The sequence below is a fragment of the Dasypus novemcinctus genome, chromosome 9 (assembly GCF_030445035.2).
Source record: "Dasypus novemcinctus isolate mDasNov1 chromosome 9, mDasNov1.1.hap2, whole genome shotgun sequence".
In the NCBI taxonomy this organism is placed as follows: domain Eukaryota; kingdom Metazoa; phylum Chordata; class Mammalia; order Cingulata; family Dasypodidae; genus Dasypus; species Dasypus novemcinctus.
Window position 1 is genome coordinate 88,830,223 of NC_080681.1, and position 22,751 is coordinate 88,852,973.

The following is a 22,751-nucleotide window of genomic DNA, read 5'->3' on the forward strand; positions in this document are numbered from 1 at the left end:
CCACCCCATTCACTTATCCTCAGTCTCTCTCCAGACTTACCCTTGCCCTCAACTCTACTCCATAGACCTATTCTCACATTCTCTCCTCAAAATGTAGCTCTCTAGGTCAACCATATTCTCAACCCACACTCTCCTAACCTCTTCATTGCTCTAGGCTTTATCTTCCCTGACCCAGTTTCCTACCTTCCTGCCCTCAAAATTCTTTGTTTCTGATCAGCAAAGTCTCCTCCACCCTCAGCATCTTCACATTCACTCTGTCCAGCTCTAGTCTGAGCTCAAAGCTGGCTCTTTCCCCAGGTCTCTACTTCTTACATAGCCCTCTCTGGTGAGGCTGCTCATACTCTCGTGCTCCAAGCATCTCAGAGTCCAGAGACGGGATGCTAGTGTCTTTTCATCAAAGCCCAAAGCCCAAAGGCCAATACAATTTTAATGACCATATCAGCATCCTTTACCATTTTCAGCCACCCACTCCTGTGTCATCACCTGGAACTATTAAAACTTCATTACTCCATTTTCTGATCATAACTCTCTCACTCAACTCTTTCTAAGATGTGGGTTCCCTGGTCTTACTGGGACTTCCACCTCACCTTTACACTCTTCTATCTAGTTCAGATTTTAAGGTCCATCATTTCGACCACTTTCTTGTCAGGATCCTCAACTTCCTTGTCCTCTGTCCTTCTACTGTATTCACCTGGAAAGGCCAAACCTGGATCAATTCAACTAACCTCTCTGCACCCACCACAAAGTGGCTGAATGTTGAGGGGAAAATACATGACACACAACCATGCAGACTGATGTTGTTACAAATTAATGGTCACCAAACTCAACAGGGCAATCAGAACTGTGCAGAAATCTGTATGCTACCTTATTCATCTTGTTCCCATTCTCCACTGAAGCTATTTCAATCTTTCTCTGCTCTTCTCAAACCTCATACACAGTCCTCCAATTCCACTCTCACTGGCTGGTATGTTTTTATTTCATAGAAAAAAATGGAAACCATGGAACAAGAATTCCCTCAACTTCTTGCTACCTAACCCAACAAGGTACCAACCTCGACACAGATCATTCCTTTCTGTCACAATGCAAGTGTCCTAAGTGAATTTCTCCACCAATGTTTTGGATTCCACACATTATTCTTTCTTAAGGATTACCACTCTCTGTTATCTCCTTCCCCCCATAATTTTATCTTTTTCTTCTTTGCTGGACCCATTCCAACTTCATTTCTATCTGAATAAAAAGCTGTCTCTTTCAATCTATTGCCCTCTCTTTCTTCTTCTAAATAGTCAAACTTCTTGAAAGGGTATTGTATATGCACTCTTTACTTCATCACCTTCCCACCCACCTCTAAACCCATTGTAATTTCAGCTCCACTGAAACTGCACTTGCAAACGTCACCAACTTCCTTGTTTCTAAATCCAGTGGATTCTTTTCAGATTTTATTTTTCTTGATTAGTCATCAGCCTTCAATACCTTCTTCCCTTGGCTTCTGAAACACCACATCTACTACTGATTTTCTTCCTTCTATTCTGGACTTTTCAATTCTCTTTGCAGATTCATCTTCCTTTGCCAACCCTCCAATTTGGGTAGTTCTCAGGGCTCTTTCCTGGGCCCCCTTCTCTTATTATTCTACACATCTTCTCTAGGTGAGCTCACTAAATCCACTAGGGTGACTGTCATTTATCTATAAGGCACAACAGGCTCCTGCATTTCTTTTCTTTCTTTTTAATTTTATTTTTTAAAATAAGTTTTTTTAAAATTTATTTCTCTCCCCTCCCCCCCAGTTGTCTGCTCTCTGTGCCCATTTGTTGTGTGTTCTTCTGTGACCACTTCTATCCATCCTTATCAGCCACACCAGGAATTGCTGTTTCTTTTTGTTGCGTCATCTTGTTGTGTCAGCTCTTCATGTGTGTGGCGTCATTCTTGGGCAGGCTGCACTTTCTTTTGCACTGGGCAGCTCTCCTTACGGGGGGCACTCCTTGCGTGTGGGGCTCGCCTAAGTAGGGGACACCCCTGCATGGCAGGGCACTCCTTGCGCGCATCAGCCCTGTGCATGGGCCAGCTCCACATGGGTCAAGGAGGCCCGGGGTTTGAACCGCGGACCTCCCATGTGGTAGGCAGACGCCCTATCCATTGGGCCAAGTCCGGTTCCCTTTTTTCAATTTTAAATAACAAATGTTTGCTTTTATTTAACCGAATATATTGCTAAGTCCACTGTATTAATGTACGACTCCTGCATATCTATCTTCAGTTTAGACTTCTCTTGGGAACTCCAGTCAGGCATAATCAAATGCCTCCTGGACACCTCCATTTGGCTGTCCCACTAGCACGTTCAATTCACCATGCCCAGATCTGACCACCTTCTAAAAACCCTGCTTCTTCTCCATCCTGTTTGCTCAACAAGTAATCTAAAGGTAACCTTTGGGAAGCGGATTTGGCCCAACGGATAGGGCACCTGCCTACCACATGGGAGGTCCGTGGTTCAAACCCAGGGTCTCCTGACCCATGTGGTGAAGCTGGCCCACATGCAGTGCTGATTCGTGCAAGGAATGCCATGCCACACAGGGGTGTCCCCCACATAGGGGAGCCCCACACACAAGGAGCGCACCCCGAAAGGAGAGCTGCCCAGTGTGAAAGAAGTGCAGTCTGCCCAGGAATGGGGCTGTACACATAGACAGCTGACACAGCAAGATGACTCAACAAAATGAGACACAGATTCTGGGTGTCGCTGACCAGAATACAGGTGGACCCAGAAGAACACACAGTGAATGGACACAGAGAGCAGACAAGGGGGGGGGGGGCGGAAGCAGGGAAGGGGAGAGAAATAAGTTTTTTTAAAAAGTTAAGCTTCATTCTCCCACTTTCCCCACATCCAACCAGTCATCAAGTTCAGTTCTTTGTAGCACATACATGTCTAAGGATTCCATCCTCTCCTCTCAATTCTATTTGCCACTTTGTGCCTTAGTCCACCTTAATCTTTCCCCACTACTGTAACAACTTCTTCCTTCTTCAATCCCCAATCCCTTCTCAGTCTTTTCTAAAACACAAATCTGCTCTTTGTTCTGCTTAAAACCCTGCAATGACTCCCCACGTCCTCAAGATAAAGTCCAAGTTCTTGGGCTCATAGGCATAACATGTATTAGAAAATTTTCAGGGAAATGGACTTGGTCCAGTGGTTAGGGCGTCTGTCTACCACATGGGAGGTCCGCGGTTCAAAGCCCAGGCCTCCTTGACCCATGTGCAGCTGGCCCATGCGCAGTGCTGATGCGCGCAAAGAGTGCCCTGCCACGCAGGGGTGTCCCCCGCGTTGGGGAGCCCCACACACAAGGAGTGCGCCCCAGAAGGAGAGCCGCCCAGCGCGAAAGAAAGTGCAGCCTGCCCAGGAATGGCGCCGCCCACACTTCCCGTGCCGTTGATGACAATAGAAGCGGACAAAGAAACAAGACGCAGCAAATAGACACCGAGAACAGACAACCAGTGGAGGGTGGGGGAATTAAATAAATAAATAAATCTTAAAAAAAAAAAGAAAGAAAAAAGAAAATTTTCACCATCAGCAGGATCAATCTATAAGCCCAAAGCTGAGCTTGGCATCACAGACCCTCCAGGATCTGGACCTGACTGCTCTTCCAAGGCTGCTCTGACACTAGTCGCTCTGGCCAGAAGATGCCTCAGGTATCTCACTCCTTGCCTTCCCTTCTGTGAGCTCCTGCAAGGAGTCTTTTCCCCTCCATATCTCCCTAAATCTTTTAAGGCCCAGGGCAAAAGCCATTCCCACTATCATAAATGCCACTTCCCATCACTTCTGAGCTCCTAACATCCTTACGGCCTACTCCTTTGCAGTATTTATTCTGGGCGCAGAATTAGAGATGATTTGTGCATAGTTTCTCCCCCTTTCCTAAACTATAGAAGTTAGGGCCAAAAGCTTAATCCTCACTAGAGCTCACAGAACCTTACTGAGCTCAGTATCTGACACCTAACAGGCGATGAGTAACTATGTCCTCAATTCCTGGATAAATGCAAAACAGCCATACTCTCGAGTCTTTTGGTGCCCTCAGTCAAGGCAGTATTTCCTCCCTCGCCCCCACTGACAGGGAATTCTCTAAGCTCTTTCCCTGAATATACTTACCCATCCCCTTCCCCCCCTCGTACCCCGCCAAAATATGTCTCGACCCCACTGCGTAGAAGATGGGCGGGCACGCGCCCCCTAGGCCGTTTGGTACGTTTTTCTACCTCCAGCCCTTGGAGCTACCTAGAGGTAGCTAGAATTTGTAAGTCAAAGTGCACTGCCGCCCGTTCTGTAGGATAAGACCTCTTCCCGCAGGCTAAAACCCCAATTCCAAGGCACAGCAAGTCTCCCACAGACCCTCTTACCTACTCAGGAGGGTGGGGACCCTCCGTGACCCGCGTCCTGACTGACCAATACCTAGTCCCGACCAAGCAAGTCAGCCAATGGGTGCGGGCCAGAGAGTTAGAGTGGGGCGGGCTATGGTTGCTAGGGCAGAGCGAGGGGCGTGCGGCGAGAGGCTCTGGGAGAGCCTCGGTGGTTGCTAGGGGGGGAAGGTCACAGAGCGCGGCTCACTGATTGGGCAGTGTCGGGGGAGGTGGGCGGCGATTGAGCGGCGCCCGGGTAGGCGGCCGGGCGCGGCGCGGGCGCGTGAACAGGAGTTCCGGCGGGAGGCCAGTGCTGAGGGCCGGCATTTTAATCATGCCCTCGGCCGAGCTGGACTATACCATCGAGATCCCGGATCAGCTCTCCCGGAGCCGGGGTAGGGAACGAGGGTTGGGGTCAGTCCTGGGGAGGTGACCTGACGAGTTCGTGGGTCGCGGGCGCAGCTTTGGCTCCGCCCCCTTCATGGCCCGCCCCCTCATTGGGGTCCCGTGGGTCCTAGAGATCGTCCGGCTCCGCGAGTCCCGCCCATTTGAGCCCCGCCCCCAGAGTCTCCCCTTTCCGAGCCCCGCCCTGCCCTTGCGTCAGCTCCGCGGGTGGGGCCCTTTTTTCCTGTCTTTTCGGCCTGGTGTTCTCAGGTCAATGCCCTTGTTTCTGTCCTCCCAGCTGAGAGTTGCCGAGGGCAGAGTCCCACCCGATTCCTTTGTCTGGGGTCGAGCTTCCCACTTCCTAGCCTCTCCTCGGCGGTTGTGGCTCGGGGACCCACCTATTATTCTCCCAAAGGGGCGGGATCCTCTCCGGGTCACCGGTCCTCGTAGGAACCCAGGGTCCACAACCCTTAGCCCTCCTTCCTCTGCAGTCTTCTTAGCAGTAGTAAAACTGCAGTCAGGTAAAACTATTCATATCTTTAAGTAGCTGGATGACCTTTGAGAAGTTACCCGCTCTGAACTTGAGTTTCTCATCTGCAAAACGTAATCTCCCTTACAGGGTTGTTGGGTGCACAACAGAGCTTATTTGTGTAAAGTACCCAGCATAGTGCCTGCCGTGGAGTGAGTTTAGTAATTGGCGTTTGGGATTAGTATTATTCCCCGCCCCCCAGTCATATCATTAAAGAAAGCTGCTTTGGAGGCCTTTAAAGTAGGCCTGGCAGTGTGGATTGGTTTTAAGTACCAGAAAATGGAAAGTTTGGTCCTGATTGGGAATTGTGGTGAGGGGCCTTAAGAGCAGGTCGGCTGTGGGGCGCAACCTGAGCCCAGCATGTCTCTCACCGGCATGACTGCAGCATCCCCATCCAGCCTCCAGTTTCACTGCAAATGACTTACCCTCTTTCCGCTCTCTACCACAGTGATCTTCCTAGTGCAAAGGTTTGATTTTAGTACTGCTCTGTGTAAAACCCTTCAGTGGCTCCTTATTGCCCTCAGCATATAAAGTCCAGATTCCTTAACATGGCTTTCAAAGTCCTGTATAATTTAGCAGCTCCTTCTTACCTCTGATGGCTGTGTCCTTCACTGTTCAATTTGAATTTTATGTTCTAGCTTATGATTCTCCTTGCCCTTCTTGCTTCTCTGCCTTTGCTCCTGCTGTTTCCTCCGCTGGAATGCCCTTTCCCCTCTGCTGCCCCACCCTGCCCCGTTGCTGGTCCAGCTCATCTTGTAAGGCTTAGCTCGGATGTTAGCCTCCTTCAGAGCCTTTCCACACCCCTCCCACAGCAAGTTGGGGTCTTGTGCCCCTGGGCTCTCACTGAACTGCTGACTCTAGCTGGCTGTTATTCCCTAGAGCAGGAGCTGTTAGCTTAGGGCTCTTGGGCTTATAGGTGTCAAAATGCTTTCGGAAAGTTTGGCATCAGCAGGAGATGAGTGAGTTAATATTATTGATCTTGCAGAGCCATTATTTACAATGGGCTGGAGTTGCCTTCTACCTGACCAGGAGGGGAGATGTTCTCTCTTAGCCCCAGGTGGGCGGCCTGGCGGTCCTTGGTTCACATTCCAGCTCTACCTCTACCTCTTACCAACTCTGTAGCTTAGGCAAGATTGTGTGTGTATGTTTGTTTTTTTAAAGGAGGTACTGGGAATTGAAGCTAGGACCTCATACATGGGAAGCAGGCACTCAACCACTGAGCTACATCCGTTCCCCTAGGCAAGTTATTGAACCTCCCTGCTGCTCAGAATCCTCCCCTGTAAAATGAAACTAATTATCGTGCTTACCTCATGGGATTGCGAGGGTTAACAAGATAGTGACTAGATGTGAGTGCCTGGCAAGGAATAGGTGCTCTCTTAGTACATTTCCTGCTCTTTGTGGCTCCCCTCAATCCCCCATGGGGCTGGGTCTCAGAAGTGGAAAGAATTTCAGAAGGGGGGGCATTTTGTCCTGTAACCCTCTACTAGCAGGAGGGTATTTCGTTATGCCAGACCTGTCCCTGATGGGATGCTTCCTTCCAAAACTCCTCCCTGGTGAGGCAGCTGGGATTATTAGAAAGCACTTCCCCTTCTGGAGCCACAATTGGCCTTCCTGTTATTTCCGCTCTCAGTTCAGCAATTGCTGTGTCCTGATCCTGGGTTAGGTGTTGATGCCTAAGAAGTGACTCTCGCACAGGCTCCCTTCAGGGAGCTGTGGTCTTGGGAAGTGGGAGAGTTTATAAATAGGTGGTTTCACAATTATGTGTTAACTGCAGGGCTCCAGGGTGGTGGTGGGTGCAACACAGAGCAAGGTCATTTCTGTTCCTCTCCAAGAGGACAGCTTCATGCTTTACTCAGATCTCTTTTCCAAGGGAAATACTCCCAGGACTTTTAGCTGATCCCCCTCAGATGTGATTCTAATAATGCGCTTCCTTGTCATGGCTCCTGTGGACTGGCTATAGTTTATCCTGCCCTTCCTTCTCATACTCCTTGCCGCAGAGCCCAGCCAGAGGTGGTAGGACCTCTCACAAGGAGGTCACAGCACTGAATCCCTGGATACAATTGCTTCCCAACTACAGCGAGCTCCGCTCCAGGCTGACATGGCTTCACAGAGTGGCAGTCTCTACGGGCCTTAGAGATTACCTATCTTCTTTGCAATTACTGTTTAATAGTGGAGAAGTGTGTAGGTAGGACAGTCATACATGGTTTCTGGAATTGGTTTTTCCCCAGAGAGCCCAACACTGTGCTGTGAGTTGACAGCAAGGCAGGCAGCTGCTGCTGGCATGTTGGTTAGCTGGAAGCCAGCTGCATCTTGGGTCATTTGGAGCCTGGGCTTCCTGGGCCAGTCTGGGCAGCCCGGGAGCCTGCTGGGAGTCTCACCAGTGACTGTGGCTGAGGGCAGTTGCCTTTGCTGAAGCCCATTCCTTGACTCAAAATCTCCCTTCTCCCCTTTCTTCTTCTCTGACCAGTGATCTCCTCCTTCTGCTTGAATTCCTAGCTCTCCTCTCACTTTTGGGGGGAAGGTTCTTTCCTTGGGGCTCCCACTGCGCTACATTACCCTGTTGGTGTACGTAGTGCTTTGGATGGTTTTGCTCACTCTTACTGGGGCCTGGCGGAGACAAGGTGCCTCGTTCAGCTGCTGAGCTGAATAGAGTCACTTGGCAGCACTGTGGGGCCAAGCCGGGAGCTGGTCTGACATCCCAGGCTGGGGCTGCGCTTCCCCTCCTCCCAGCCTGAGGGTGGCCAGCCAAGTCCCGCCCCAGGTCCCCTCTGGCTTAACTGGCAGGCCTAGCAGGTCTTCTTAAAGGCACCATGCTGCCATTATGTTCAGATAACATTTTCAAAAATAATTAATTTACAGAATTAATGGGGAATGGGGCCCTGGGGCTTGGGACAGGGCCCTGCTCTCAGAGTAAAGGGAAGGCCTTAAGGGAGTCACAGAAAAGGGGAAGTGAACCGGTTTTAGTTCCCCAGGTTTCATTGTGGGCCTGCTGGGTTGCTAAGCACTGGCCAGGGTCAAAGAACTGTAGACCTTGTCTTAACCCCCAGGAAGCTTTCACTAGCACCCGGGCAACAGCTTACTATGTGATAGATCTTCTGAATGGTCCAGATCGCCATGGGGGGCTCCACTCTTCCTGGAGAAGAGTGACCCTGGCTAGACCTGAAGCTTCGAAGGGCTGAGAGATAGGTGGGAACAGCAGAAAGCGTACAAGTAAGGAGGGTGAAGCATGGCCAGAGAGTGTCTGGAGAATAGCCAGAGGGAGCAGGGGCCTCGCAGGAGGCCATGGCGTGCTTTCGAGAGTGGGGATGAGATGAAAACCCCAAAAGCTGTTACACCAGCGAGGCTTCAAAGGTCCAGTGAAGAATGAGCTGGGACTTGATCCTTTTGTCTGTGGGACCTCCAAAACACTTTTGTTTTTTTTTAAAAGAAGAGTTGCATTTCCATTTGTTTATTTATCTATTTATAGGAGGTACTGGGACCTCATACATATGAAACAAGTGGTCAGTCACTGAGCTATATTCCCTCCACATTTTTTTTTTAGGTGCCAGGACCAGGGATTGAACCCTGGACTTTGTATATGGGAAGCCAGCACTCAACCCCTGAGCCACATCAGCTCCCCAGCTTGTTGTTTGTTTTTTTTTAAGAGGCATTAGGGACCAAACCCAGGACCTCCCATGTGAGAAGCAGGTGCTCAACTGCTTAAGCCACATCTACTCCCTATTCTTATTTTTTGAATCATGCTCTCTTTTCTTTTACCCATTAATAAACCTTTAGTAAGTATGTCCTGTATCCAAGGCCCTGGATTTGTGACCCAGTCTGATGGGCCCTTTGCAGGCCTCCTTTTCTCTGCTCTCTGTCTTGTGCTTGCATTGTTGACTGCTCCCTACCCACATGCCAGCCCCACCAGGCTCTCCTTCATTATTTTATTAATCTTCACAGCTGTCTCACAAGGCAGGGAATACTCTTATACCATTTCACACATGAGGAACAGAAGCTTGGGGGAAGGTAGGATATCTTGTCCGAAGTTATTCCAGATTTCAACATGGGAACCTCACTCCAAATCCTGGTGCACAGAAAGGTTTCAATTGCCATTAGGAAGTGCTGCCTGAATATGGTTTCATTACCTGGAAATAAATAGTTAAGGACACACACAAAGAAAGGGTGCTGTATTTTTATAACAGCAAAAAAAACTGGAAACAATGTAATGTCTAGTAATGGGAGATTGGTCACCATAAATTATGAAACATCCTGTAGCTGCTCTGCAGCCACTAAAAGTGATGGTGTAGAAATATATGAACTGACAGGAGGATGTTCACAATGGATTGCTAAATGGAAGAAAGCAGATTACAAAACAGTATGATTCCAATTTTATTACATATTCATTTTCTTTTTCCACAGTGAGCATGTATTACTGGTGAAGTAATAACTTCGATTTATTAAACTCTCGTTTTGTGCCAGGTACCGCACTAAGACCTCTGTAGTCATTGTCTTATTTAATCCTTTTTATTATTATCCCCATTTCACAGATGAGGAAATTGAAGCGTAGAGAGCTTGCTCAAGGTCTGTTTCATAGTTCTTAAGTGGTAGAGCCAGAGATTTGAACCCAGATATGGTTTTATACAGTATGTACTTGTATAAATACACACACTTGGAGATACTGTGCTGTTCTACTATACTGTTATTTCAAAAAGTAAAAATATAAAAGTAAAGTTAAAAGTAAAGTAATTTGGTATAAATTTAGGAACCATGAGACTCTACGGAATATTTCTGGGGAGGTAAGGAGAATAAAGATCCTTTTATTCTTTGCATTTAAAAAAAACACATAGGTCTTTATATTTTGATTCTGGTATGCAAATAAAAAAAGCACATTTTGTACCACAGACTCTCAGACCTGTCACTCCTTTGTCTTCCCCATGTGCCCCTGGGCTATATACAGTCTAATTTATGCTTTAATTTTATGACTTGAACTGTCATATATATGTATCTGTAATTCTTGTACTATCAGTGTCAGTGTTGTTGAGAAATTCTGGAGGATAGGGAGGCTGAGATTAAATTTTTTTGGGAGTGTTCAGTAGTGCCCAAGAAGTACCAAGGTTGAAAAAAGCATTTCTGCACTGCTGAGGGGCTTCTGGGCATCTGCAACCTCTTTGATTTCTCAGCTGCTTTTGGCTCTGCTGATCACCCCCTATTTTTTTTTTATAACAACATTTAAAATCTTATTATAAAAGCAGTACATGTTCATTGTAGAAAATGGGTAAAACACATTTGAAATCAAGAAAGAGAAAGAACCTCTCTTCCCAGAGATAAATGCTATTAACATTTCGATGTTTTTTAATGCATAAATATATATGTTAAGTAAAAAGGATATTCTGTTGAAAGATCCTGTTTTGCAACTTGCTTTTTCACTTAATGGATTATTATTTTAAAGATTTTTTTTCCTGCTCTCTGTGTCCATTTGCTCTGTGTTCTTCTGTGACTGCTTGTATTCTCATTAAGTGGCTCCAGGAACTGATCATGGGCCCTTCCAGGGTGGGAGGGAGGCGATTACTCTCTTCCACTACCTCAGCTCCCTGTTCTGCTACGTCTTCTTATTTGCTCTTCTCTGTGTCTCTTGTTGCGTAATCTTGCTGTGCCAGCTCTCCACGTCAGCTGGCACTCCTGTGCTTTCCTGTGCTTTCCGGGGGCAGCTTTCCCATGTGGGGCGGTATTTCCACTCAGGGCCGCACTCCTGTGCAGGGTGGCATTCCCGCATGGACCAACTCGGTGCATGGGCCAGCTCGCCCTCACCAGGAGGCCCTGGGCATCGAACCCTGGACCTCCTATATGGTCGATGGGAGCCCAATTGGTTGAGCCACATCCATTTCCCAATGATTGTTTTTAATAATAGTGCTATTGAGATATAATTCACATAACATAAAATTCACCCTTTTAAAATGTACAACTAAGTGCCTTTTAGAATATTCGCAGAGTTATGCAACCATCACCACAATCTAATTCCAGAACATTTCGTCACCCCAAAAAGAAACCCCATACCCATTAGCAGTCATTCCCCATTCACTCCTTCCCCAAGCCCCTGGCAACTACTGATCTACTTAGGTTTCTATGGATTTGCCTATACTGGGTATTTAATATAAATGAAATCATACAAAAGGCAGCCTTTTGTGTCTGGCTTTTTTTCACCTATCCTAATGTTTTCAAGGTTCATCCTTGTATCAGTCCTTCATTCCTTTTTATGGCCAAATAATAGTCCATTGTATGGATATGCCACATTTTATTTATCCATTCACCAGTTGATGGGCATTTGGGTTGTTTCCACTTCTTGGCTATTATGAATAATGCTGCTCTGAATATTTGTCTAAAAGTTTTTGTGTGGACATATGTTTGTAGCTCTCTTCAGTGCATACATAGGAATGGAATTGCTGGGTCATGTGGTAACTCTGTGTTTTATTTTTTTGAAGAACTGCCGAACTGTTTTCCAAAGTTTTCCATTTTACATTCCACCCAATGTATAAAGGCTTCCAGTTTCTCCACATCCTACCCCCCAGCACTTGCTGTTATCTGACTTTTAAATTTTATCCACTTTAGTGAGTATAAAGTGCTATCTCATTTTTTTTTTTCTTGTTTTTTGAGGTACTGGGACCAGAGGTTGAATCCCGGACCTTGTTTGCAGGAGGCTGGCACCCAACCACTGAGCCACATTGGCCCCCCGAGTTGGTTCCCTCATCTTTTTGCCTGTTGTTTTCATTGTGGTTTTGATTTTCATTTCTCAAGTGACTATTACATCAAGCATCTTTTCATTTGCTAATTGGCCATGTGTATATCTTCTTTGAAGAAATGTCTATTCAGAGCCTTTGCTCATTTTTAAACTGGGTTATTTGTCTTTTTATTGTTATAAGACTTTTAAAATATAGTCTGGGTACAAGTCCCTTATCAGATATATGATTTGCAAATATTTTCTCCCACTCTGTGGATTGCCTTTTTCACTTTCTCAGTGGTATACTTTGAAGCACAAATGTTTTTAATTTTGATGAAGTTGCAGTTTATCTATTTTTTCTTTTATTATTTGTGCTCTTGGTGTCATATCTAAGAAACTATTGCCTAATCCAAGGTCATTAAGTTTTACTCCTGAGTTTTCTTCTAAGAGTTTTATACTTTTAACTTACGTTTATGGTCTATGAGACAATTACTATATTATTATTATTTTTAAAGATTCATTTATTTATTTCTCTCCCTTTCCCTGCCCCCCCACCCCGCTGTTGTCTGCTCTCTGTGTCCATTCACTGTATATTCTTCCGTGTCCGCCTTGTATTCTCATCAGTGGCACCTGGAATCTGTGTCTTGTTTTCTTGCGTCATTTTGCTGCGTCAGCTCTCCGTGTGTGCAGTGCCATTCCTGGGCAGGCTGCACTTTTTTTGTGTGCTGGGCGGCTCTTCTTATGGGGTGCACTTTTTGCGCACGGGGCTCCCCTATGCGGGGGGCACCCCTGCGTGGCACGGCACTCCTCGTGCACATCAGCACTACGTGTGGGCCAGCTCATCACATGGGTCGGGAGGCCCTGGGTTTGAACCTTGGACCTCCTGTGTGGTAGGCGGATGCCCTATCTGTTGGGCCAAATCTGCTTCCCCCACTTACTATATTATTGAATATTTCCATATGATTGAATATTTTTCTTAGAAGTGGAATTACTAGGTCAAAGTGTGCATGTTTTGAGACTTATGTTCCAAAATTGTGCATAAGTTTCAAAACATGCACCCCTTTCATTTTCCTCCCCCTTCCAAAGCCTGTCTTTGTACTGCTCAGGTTCAGGCCTTCTCCATCTCTTACTTTGTGTATTTTAGTAGCCTCCTAACTGTTTCTAATGGATACTTTTCATGTACTGTGATAAGTGCAGTGGCATGGTATAAAGCTACTTACTATCAACTCAGTTTTTTTTTTCATTTATAAAAGGAGAATAGTAACAATACCTTGTTCATAGGGTTGCTGTGAAGATTAAATGAGTTGATATGTGTAGTACCTAGAATTGTGTCTAACAATACCATATGTTAGCCCTTTTTGCTGTTTTTTTTTTAAAGATTTATTTTCTTTCTCTCCCCTTCCCCCCAGTTGTCTGCTCTCTCCGTCCATTCCCTCTGTGTTCTTCTGTGTCTGCTTGCGTTATCAGGCGGCACTGGGAATCTGCATCTTTTTTTTGTTGCATCACCTTGCTGCATCAGCTCTCCGTGTGTGCAGCACTACTCCTGAGTGGGCTGCACTTTTTTCACATGGGGCGGCTTTCCTTGTGGGGCACACACCTTGCGCGTGGGGCACCCCTACATGGGGCGCCCCTCCGTGGCAAGGCACTCCTTGCACATGGCAGCACTGTGCGTGGGCCAGCTCACCATAGGGGTCAGGAGGCCCTGGGGATTGAACCCTGGACCCTCCATATGGTAGACGGATGCTCTATCAGTTGAGCCACATTTGCTTCCCTGCTGTTATTTTTATTATTATTCTTGGTGATGGGAAGAGGAAGGGGGTAGTAGCTGGAAGATGTGGGATCCAGAGAGGTGTGTAATCTGATTGCCTGCGTAGCCGATGCAGCCAGCCAGGGTGATGAGAATTCTTGGGAGTATAGAGGGAGACCAAGCCAGGTACCAAAGACTTTGTGTCTGAGGTACAGTGGCCAGAAGGTCGGGAGATGCCAGCAGTGCAAGGGGAAAGGGTGGTAGGGCCAGCGGAATGAGCATGAGAGGAGCGGGGGTTTTTATAAGAGGGTGGAGGGGTAATGATCTGGACGTAGCCATAAATAACAACAGCCATTACAATTATTTTTATTACTCCGGAAGGGGCAGGGGGAACAAGAAGAATGTCAGCTCTTTCTCCTTGGATCCATCCTTCGCTTGGCAGCCATGTGTTCATTCGTCCAGCTCATAGCTACTGAGTGCCTGAATGTGCCAGCTCCAGGGCTGGGCCCTGGGAGGTGGCGGGAAACATGACAGACCCAGTTCAGTTCCTGCCCCTTACAGAGTCTGCTGGCTAAGAGGGTAGCAATGCATTAAATAATTGTGCAAGTCATTAATCAATACAGATTGTTCATGTCACTCCCCCATTTCCGAATCTACACTTGCTCTCTGCTGCCATGGAATAAAATCCCAACTCTAGGGCACGGGATTCCTGTAGGATCAGGCCCCATTCCCACTCTCAGCAGCCCTTTTGACCACTGCTCCACCCTCACACAGGGTTCTAGCCCCCCAGGACTGCTTGCTGCTCCCCAGACTGCCTGTGACAGCCCCAATCCCTGCTCATGCTCTCTGTCCACTTGGTATATTCCTACCATTACTTCAAGGCCAGCACAAACATGTCTTTCCTGGGGAGGCTTTTCTCAGTTACTGTCACTCCCAGTCCTGTTCCTGGGGCTTTTTGGGTTTTCCTGAATTAATAGCATTTTGTGTATAGTATCCTAAGGGGCAGGGTGGCTCCTGTGGGAGAGTATGTCATGTCAAAGGCTTCAAGTTGGGAATGGGCTTGGAGAGCATGGCACTGGGCGGAAGGTGTGTAAGGGGAGTGGAAGATGCCTATGGATAGGCAGTGCAGGTTGTACCTTTAGGGGGCAGCCTTGAGAGCCTGGCTGAAAAGTGGGGGGACTGATTCCTTCCCTTAAAGAACATCACAGAAAGCTTGGGCTCTGGACGTAGGTAGGTATGTCCAGGGTGCCATAATGCTGAGGGTTTCTTCGTGGAGATGCCTATCCGGTGGAGAGTCATTCCACCTGAGTTGGTTAAACCAAACGTGCCAGCACAACCTGTGGAAGAGCAAGTGGGTGACTGCTGCAGTTTCTGTCTACAGCAAAATGGATTTATAAATTCCAGCTACAGGAGGAAGGGCAGTTGTGAGGCCCAGTGGAAGCTGTTTGAACCTTCCCCCATTGGGAATGCACCCATCCCTACTGGTGGGTGCTGGCCGAACCTCCCGCAGCCACCAGGGAATGTAGCCTTGCCTGGTGGCCTTCTCCAGGTTTGAAATAAATCTCGAAGCCCTTTGTTGGTGTCTTGGTGCATGGAAGGGATCCCTTTGGGCTGGCGATTGGGGCCAGTGGTGAGGGTGGCCTCCCCGGGGCCAGCTCTCAGAAATCCAGCTGCTCCACCTCAGAGACTCAAAGGCAGTTAGACAGTAGCCATTGATCAGTGGCCTCAGCCTGAGCTTCACGGGTAGAGTTGCTCCTAACAAGGTTAGGCTGAGGTCCCGTGAGGTCTAGACATGGCTTCTCCACCAGATGAGCAGGCGAGAATATTGGGAGCAGCCTAAGTTAGAGCTGTGGGACTGCCTCCCTCACCAGAAGCCCAGGCCGGCATCCATGGAGGCTGGGAGGGCTGGCTGGTGTCCGCCCGGGACCTTGCCAGGCCGAGATGCAAACCATCCTGGGATCCCAGCGAGTACGGGCAGTTAATCTCCGAAGGCCAGAGTCACCACTACTAGAGAGCAGGAACATTGAACTTTTCAATCACATTAATTTCCACAGGAAATTGTTGTCTTCCTTTTGTCCAAAGGTTAGTGATTTATGTTTACCATCCTCTTTACTAAGCCTTGAAATTTACTGTTGCCAGGTCACCACCGGCATCCATAAATCCCAGGTGTCGGCTGAGCATAGCCAAGTGGCCCAGTCCTTGGAAGGGAACATGCTGGCCCTATTGGGAAGGCAGCTAACTAGCTACAAACAGTTCCTTGCAGGGGAAACGAGATGAGATCTGTGCAACACAATTGCAGGGAGGCCTCTTCAAAAGCAGCCATGGAGAAGGTTACTTGTACCCCTCAGGCACATCCCCGAGGGAGACCTGCATCCCCCAGGGAGACCTGCTTCCAATTAGGGCCTGGAGCTGGGGCGCAGAAGGGGCTCAAGTTGCTTAGAGTAGGGAGAGGGGGCCAGATTCTCGGTGCTACACTTCCTAATTGTGCAATCAGAGGCAAATAACTTAACTTGGCTGTATCTCTTTTTCTTCATCTGTAGTAATAGTATCTGCCTGTAGTGTTATCATAAGGGTTAAACCTCAATAAATAATAGGCTATTAGAATTTTCTGGCGGGACAGAGTGGGTGGTTTTGTGCGGGACAGAGTTCGGCTGTGCCACCTGCTGCCCCACCCGCTACTTGCACTGTGCTATCCATCTCTCCTTTTAAGACCCTCTTCTTCCATCTGCTCATAGAATTAGAACAGGGGGTCAGCAAACTTTTTCCTGTAAAGAGCAAGTAAATATGTTGGCCTTTGTGATCCATCAGATCCTGTTGCAGCTACTCAGCTCTGTTGTTGTAATGTGAAAGTAGCCAGAGACAGTACGGAAATGAAAGAATGTAGCTGTGTTCCGGTAAAACTTTATTTATGGACACTCATATTTGAATCTCATATAATTTTTCATGTGTGACAAAATTGTTTAATTTAGATTTTTAAAAAACTGTTCAAAGCAGAAAACCATTTTTAGCGATCAGGCCATACAAAAATAGACTGAGGGCCAGATTTGGCCCGTGGACATAGTTTGTGGACCCCTAGATTAGAAAGTGAAATTGCACGGAAAAAGTATTCATGTTTCTCACCTGGGCTGTATCTTTGGGCCACCAGAAAAAGGTGCCCTTGTGTGGGTTTTCCCAGCAACCTCGAGGTGCTTCCTGAGAGGCCTGTAGAAACCCAGCAGGGGGCAGAGGGCAAAGGAAGGAGCCGCAAAGGAGCCTGGGGCTCAGGGGCTGGCAGGATGGCTGGTCCTGCAGGCTTTGGATTTGCCGGTTGTCGCCCCCCCTCCCCCCAACTCTGGTACTGACAGTCCGTGTTTGTGTTTCAGAGAACAGCCCAGATGGAGGTGGGAAGGAGGCGGGGACACGACTGCTTGTGGTGATTCTTTTGGGCTGGGGTGGCTGCTCGGACAAGAACCTTGCCAAGTACAGCGCCATCTACCACAAAAGGGTGAGTACTGCAGGTGCGCGGACGCCCTTGCTGCTGGGCCCTGCTGCCGGTGGTGGCTCAGGCCGGGAAGGCTGACCCTCTGGCTGCCCTCACCTCTGGGCTGCCCACCTCTGTGGCAGGCTTGGGAATGGCTCCAGGACTGGCCTGTGGGGAAGACAGTGGGGTCAGGAGGGATTTTGGCAGGGTTATTTCCCCTTTGCTGCCAGCTCCTCCAGCCGCCTGACCGGCTTCCCTTCCTTGCTCCGCCGGCCCTCTGTGGGCAGCCGGGCCTCGATGTGCTCTCCAGTAGTGGAGTCAGCCTGGGCCACAGGCCCCTGTTGGCTGGATGATGCCTGCCTGGGCAGCAGGGACTGTGCTGGGTGTGTTAGGCATAGCCTGTATTCCCAGGACTTTCTCCTTCTCTGACCAGGTGAGTTTCTGCCTTAGGGCTGACCATGGCACCTTTCACATACCCAAACTAGAAGGGTCTTTTGGAAAGGTGATTCAGGCTTGAGGTTCTCATGCTGCTTCTCAGGTCCCACCAAGAGTTGGATGTAGAGATGGTGGTAATTGGAGGACTAGAGGAGGCCTGTTTATGCTTCAGAAGCCCCTTGATCGTTTCAGATCTTTGGCCTCTGGCTTGGGCCTGCCTTCCTCAGCCCAGACCTCCCCAAAGCAGCCTTCTGCCGGGGCACTGGTACAGACAGCCCCAGGTGCCAGCTGGAGGCCCGAGACTGAGAGGGAGTGGGTGTCACCTGGGAGAAATGCCAGCTGCAGCCTTGCAGCCCCTGCCCAACACCCCCCACCCCCCATCTCTCTCTCTCAGGCCACTGGCCACCATCTGCACCCTGCCCAAGGTGTGCGGTGGCCCTGGAATGGGAGAGGTTTGGGGGGAAATGTAGTTGTGCGCTTGAGGCTTGCCCCAGCCAACAAGGCTAGTCCTCCAGTGCTGTCTTTCATGGATTGCCTTCCTCTAAAGATAATTTCAGCTACTTCTGAATTCCTCTCTCTGGCCTACTTGTTTGTCAGGTTTTCCTATTAGATTAAGATCCTTGAGGGCAGGCAGAGGAACAGGAGTAGTTGAGTGTGGCTGGAACAGGGAACAAAAGAAAGGGCTGGGGTTTCTCCTGGGATTGAAGCAGAGGTTTGCTCTTAGCTTCATGCCTTAGACTGTCCCTTGCTGTAGTGTGGGGGAAGGATTGGAGGGTGCCAAGGCTGGAAGAAGGAAGCAAGTTAGGAGGGGATTGCAGGAGTCCAGGACAGAGGGTGGTCAGGAGCTCGGGGCTGGTGGAGCGGGTCAGGGGAGGTTGACAGGTGGAGGAGTGATTGGGCATGGGGCTGAGGGAGAGGGAGGTCCCAGCATAATGCCAGGTTTCTGGCTGGGGTGTGTCTTTTGAGACAGGGAACAGTAGAAGAGAAGACATAAGGCTCTGGGGTGGACGAGAGCCCCATGGAGAGTGCAGAGGCAGCAGAGAAGAGGGCTTAGGACAGAGTCCTGAGGAGCCCAACACTTAAGGGAACGCAGGATGAAGAGGGAACCCCAAAGGAAAGGAAGAGTCGCTAGAGACGGACAAGAAAATCCAGAAGAGGATGACAGAGTCCACAGAAAGGGAGAGTGTGGGAAATGGGCCACTGTGGAGGAGGGAGTAAAGGTATGATTGGGGCAGAAGGCATGGGGGAGACAGTGATAGAGTAAGACCCCAGGGATTGCACAGGGGCTGGGGGTTGAGGGTTGGTGAGGCATAGTCTTTTAAAGGAAGGGGGTACTTTTGCCTTCAGGTGGGGAGGACAAGATGGGTGTGGAGAAAAGTTTTTTCCCCAAGTCAAAACTTCTAATACGCTATCATTTAAAAGAAAATAAAAAGACCATATTCTACCACCTAGCAATTCTATTTAGACATTAACATATAGCCTTCCACCTTTTTGTCTGCATGTGTACCTCAGTGAGATCTACTGATAAAAAACTGTACCCTGCTTTTTTCAGATAATGATCTCTCCAGTCCAGTGTGAATCAATTTTCAGCTCATCTGGTTTCCAGACCATAATCAGATTCCCCAGTTGTCCCCAAAGTGTCCTTTACAACTGATGTACCCAAACTAGGGTCCAATCCAGGACCACATAGTGCATCTAGTTATTTTGTTCCTTAAGCCTCTTTTAAACTTAGAACAGCCCCTTTTTTTCCATGATACTGAAGAACCCAGCCTGCAAGAGATTATTTCAAGGAGTACATGATCCTGAATGCTGCAGGAAAGAAAGTAAGATGGGGACTGAAAGGCATCCATCAGATCTGACCATCAGAGAGGATGTGGGTGACCTCAGTAAGAGCAGAGTTGGGGCAGGAGTTAGACTAGAGCGAATGAGAGGGAATAAAGTAGAGTGAGTGTCAAAATTACTAGAAGTTTGTCTAGGAAGGGGAAGAGAGGGAGGGACGTAGTTAGGGAAATATAGTGTAAAGACAAAGACTTTTCTTATATGAGACTGCTCTGAACAATAATCTGGAGGGAGGAAGAGACTGAGAATGCAGGAGGGCAAGGGAAGAACTGACCAAGTGGGTATGGGGCTGGAGAGATGGCAGCTTCAGGGTAGAAAGGAGAGGCCATGCAGCGAAACCCAGGTCTTTGGCACAGGGATTTCTAAGAGCATCTGTTGGGGGGGGCGGTGGCAGCAGAGATGCCCAGACCGTGGGCCACAGGGAGGCTGGATGTGCATGCCCATTCACCGGGAGCATTGGATATTTATATAGGGCATGCTTATGGGTACAGGTTCCTTAGGGAAGGTGTGCCTTCGTCGATGGTGTGTTCCCAGGAGTTGCTGGTTTTATATGTGCACCAACAGTCCTGGGGAGGACTCTGTGTGTGTGTGTGTGTGTGTATGTGTGTGTTTAGGGCTGTGTCTCCTGTAGGTAGCACTGAGTGTGCTTGGAAGGTGGACAGAGGTAGCTAGTGTGTGCACCTTGGTGGGAGGACATTGTGTGCCCACTTGGAGGAGGTGCAGTGGGTGTATACTTATTGTCACAGGAAGTATTGTGTGTACATTTACTGACGGGCTTTGTTGCATGTGTATAATCATGGTGATGGTCTTTGGGTGGGTGTAATCCCAGGAAGTGCTGTACATGTGTGTGTATGTGTGTACATGTGCACCCTGAAGGTGAGGCAACATGCAAGTGTGGTGGGTGTTAGTGGACGGTGTGCTTTCTTGTGTATGTGCAGGTCCTGCAGTGGGTGAACACTGGTGGGTGGGTGCCATATGTCTACATACATTGTGGGGTGTGAGGTAGGTGGGTTTTGTGTAGTTTAGTCCCAGGAAGCCTGTGTATAGTGGTGATGGTGGTGGTGATATGGGAGTGTTTGTGGGCAGTGCTGTTTGTTGGTTGGGGGAGTGTGTGGGAAGACCTTCCACACTCCCCTGGCGAGTTAGAGCAGAACATTCCCCGAGCTGAGGGGCCAGGTAGCATCAGCATCCCCCTCCTGAGTCTTGGGAGGGGTGCCTAGGGACTCCAGGGCTAGGAGATCAGGGGCTGATGAGAGGTTCTTCAACTGACCATCCCCATTTGGTTATAAGTCATTCAAATACTATGCCCATAGAATTTTCTCCTTGTTATTTTTACTACCACCATTAATTACTACTATAATTGGTTGAGTGTTTACCTTTTACCAAGTACTGTTTTGGGTGCTTTAAATACTTTTTTTCCCATCTAATTTTTACCATAACCATGAGATGGGTGTTATCCCAATTTACAGATGGGAAAACTGAGACTCAGAAATATGAAGTCAAGGTCTCTTTGTCCATACTGTTAGTAAGTGATGGCGTCAGCAATGGAACAGAGATCTGTTTGACCCCAGAGCCTGCCCAACCCAGATTCCCCTGACAAAGGGGCTCTTTGTCTCTGGAACAGTTAATGAGAGGGGATTAGGATCTGGGTAGGGGAGCTTTGACTCCCTTTTTGACAGGTCTTGACGGGGACCTGTCTGGAGATGTGGGGTGCACTTGACCCAGGCAGTGAAGCGACAGAAGCCTAGAGAGGACTTGGACCAGGATTTAAAATTTGAGAAGCAACAGTGTTTATGCTATCAGGAATTGCAGGGGGAGTGAGAAGGAATGATGCTAGGCCTTGGAGCCAGACAGACTTGGGTGCTGGGCCTCTAAGCCCGGAGAGTGTGAGCTCTGCTCTCAGAACTCTGGGGAGTGTTGACTGACCAGACTGAGGTGATGCGGGTGTGGCTCAGGAGTGGCCTCTGGTGGTCAGGGCTGGGGCCTGTAGTCTATATCTCAGGTTGTTGGGTCTCATGGGGACACCTCCTTGGGCCTGGGAGGTAGGGATAGTGCAGAACAGAGTCACTGCAGCAAGATGTAGACAAGCAGTGAGACCTTAAATGTGCAAGAGTAGGGCAAGGGAAGGTACAGAGTCTAGAGAGGTTCCCCAGGCCCTCTGATGGAAGGACAGGGAATGAAACAGAGCAAGGAGACTTCTGTCTGGTCGACCCAGGTGTCTCAAAGCATGCTCTGGGCACCAGGATTCAGGTACCATCCCAGGCTGATGGGTGTAGCCACCATGAAGTGGTTACTCTACAAGCAGGCCATGGGTGTGCCTTCCATTCCACGGAGGCCCCTGTGTCTATGAGTAGTGGGCTGGTGGTACTGCTGGGCTCTGTGGTCCCTGGGGAAGCTGGGGTTGCTGAACCCTTGACCTTAACTCATAACCCCCCCACCCCATCCCTAAGGACTGACCAGGCCTCTCTCCTCTCCCCAGGGTTGCATTGTGATCCGATACACAGCCCCATGGCACATGGTCTTCTTCTCTGAGTCGCTGGGCATCCCTTCACTTCGTGTTTTGGCCCAGAAACTGCTTGGGCTGCTCTTTGATTATGAGATTGAGAAGGAGCCCCTGCTCTTCCATGTCTTCAGTAATGCTGGCGTCATGCTGTACCGCTACGTGCTGGAACTCCTGCACACCCACCGGCGCTTCTGCCACCTGCGTGTGATGGGCACCATCTTTGACAGTGGTCCTGGAGATAGCAACCTGGTGGGGGCTCTCCGGGCCCTGGCAGTGGTCCTGGAGCACCGACCTGCCGTGCTGCGCCTGCTGCTCCTGGTAGCCTTTGCCCTGGTGGCTGTCCTCTTCCACATCCTGCTCGCTCCACTTACTGCCCTCTTCCACACCCACTTCTACAACAGGCTACAGGATGCAGCCTCTCGCTGGCCTGAGCTCTACCTCTACTCACAGGCTGACGAGGTGGTCCTGGCCAGGGATGTGGAACGCATGGTGGAGGCACGCCGGGCACACCAGGTCCCAGTACACTCTGTGGACTTCGTGTCATCTGCACATGTCAGCCACCTCCGCGACTACCCTACTTACTACACGAGCCTCTGTGTCAACTTTATGCGCAGCTGTGTCCACGGCTGAGGTCTTTGCCTTGTCTCACCTCTGCTTCACAAATAAATGCCTGACACCTCCTCACAGCCTGCATCTGTGGGGCCCTCTTTTGGTTCAACCCCCTATGACCCTTTGGGACTTTGGTCCCTCAAGTAGCAAATTCCCATGGGCCTCTGTCCTGGAGAACTGCTG

At 49.0% G+C, this 22,751-nt stretch overlaps 2 protein-coding genes and 1 long non-coding RNA gene across 17 annotated transcripts in view; 1 reads left to right on the plus strand and 2 right to left on the minus strand.

Annotated features, from left to right (window-relative positions):
* ARMH1 (armadillo like helical domain containing 1) overlaps nt 1-4,477 on the minus strand; it is a 54,561-nt gene extending 50,084 nt beyond the window's left edge. For 3 of the 12 annotated variants that reach the window (XR_188310.5, XR_188309.5, XM_023589605.3), the window contains exon 1: nt 4,369-4,477. The gene's annotated coding sequence lies outside the window, so the exon portion shown is untranslated. The remainder of the gene's footprint in view (nt 1-4,368) is intronic. The other 9 variants (XM_058303708.2, XM_058303707.2, XM_058303710.2 and 6 more) reach the window with 4 other exon arrangements.
* A 112-nt stretch (nt 4,478-4,589) lies between these two features.
* On the plus strand, nt 4,590-22,645 carry TMEM53 (transmembrane protein 53). 4 transcript variants are annotated; one of them, XM_012526242.3, is made up of 3 exons: nt 4,590-4,763; nt 17,085-17,206; nt 21,936-22,645. In XM_012526242.3, the coding sequence occupies exons 1-3, from the start codon at nt 4,703-4,705 to the stop codon at nt 22,587-22,589; spliced, it is 837 nt and encodes a 278-aa protein (XP_012381696.2). In that variant the 5' UTR covers nt 4,590-4,702; the 3' UTR covers nt 22,590-22,645. The 4 variants fall into 4 exon arrangements, with proteins under 4 accessions (XP_012381696.2, XP_058159698.1, XP_058159694.1 ...); XM_058303715.2 differs by lacking the exon at nt 4,590-4,763 and adding an exon at nt 19,380-19,440 and having other exon boundaries at nt 17,102-17,206; XM_071217493.1 differs by lacking the exons at nt 4,590-4,763; nt 17,085-17,206 and adding exons at nt 18,707-18,837; nt 19,380-19,440.
* On the minus strand, nt 14,079-16,955 carry LOC111764797 (uncharacterized). The gene is made up of 3 exons (XR_002797315.2): nt 16,843-16,955; nt 14,859-15,059; nt 14,079-14,230 (listed from the first exon to the last, which is right to left on the minus strand). It is a non-coding gene; the product is annotated as an uncharacterized lncRNA (long non-coding RNA).
* Nucleotides 22,646-22,751: the final 106 nt, after the last annotated feature.

What these genes read in the sequence shown, in the direction of transcription:
- TMEM53 (XM_012526242.3), top strand. Translation starts at nt 4,703, where the DNA reads ATGCCCTCGGCCGAGCTGGACTATACCATCGAGATCCCGGATCAGCTC. An exon ending in TCAGCTCTCCCGGAGCCGGG is followed by an intron (nt 4,764 to 17,084) that starts GTAGGGAACGAG and finishes TTTGTGTTTCAG; the next exon opens with AGAACAGCCCAGATGGAGGT. An exon ending in GCGCCATCTACCACAAAAGG is followed by an intron (nt 17,207 to 21,935) that starts GTGAGTACTGCA and finishes TCCTCTCCCCAG; the next exon opens with GGTTGCATTGTGATCCGATA.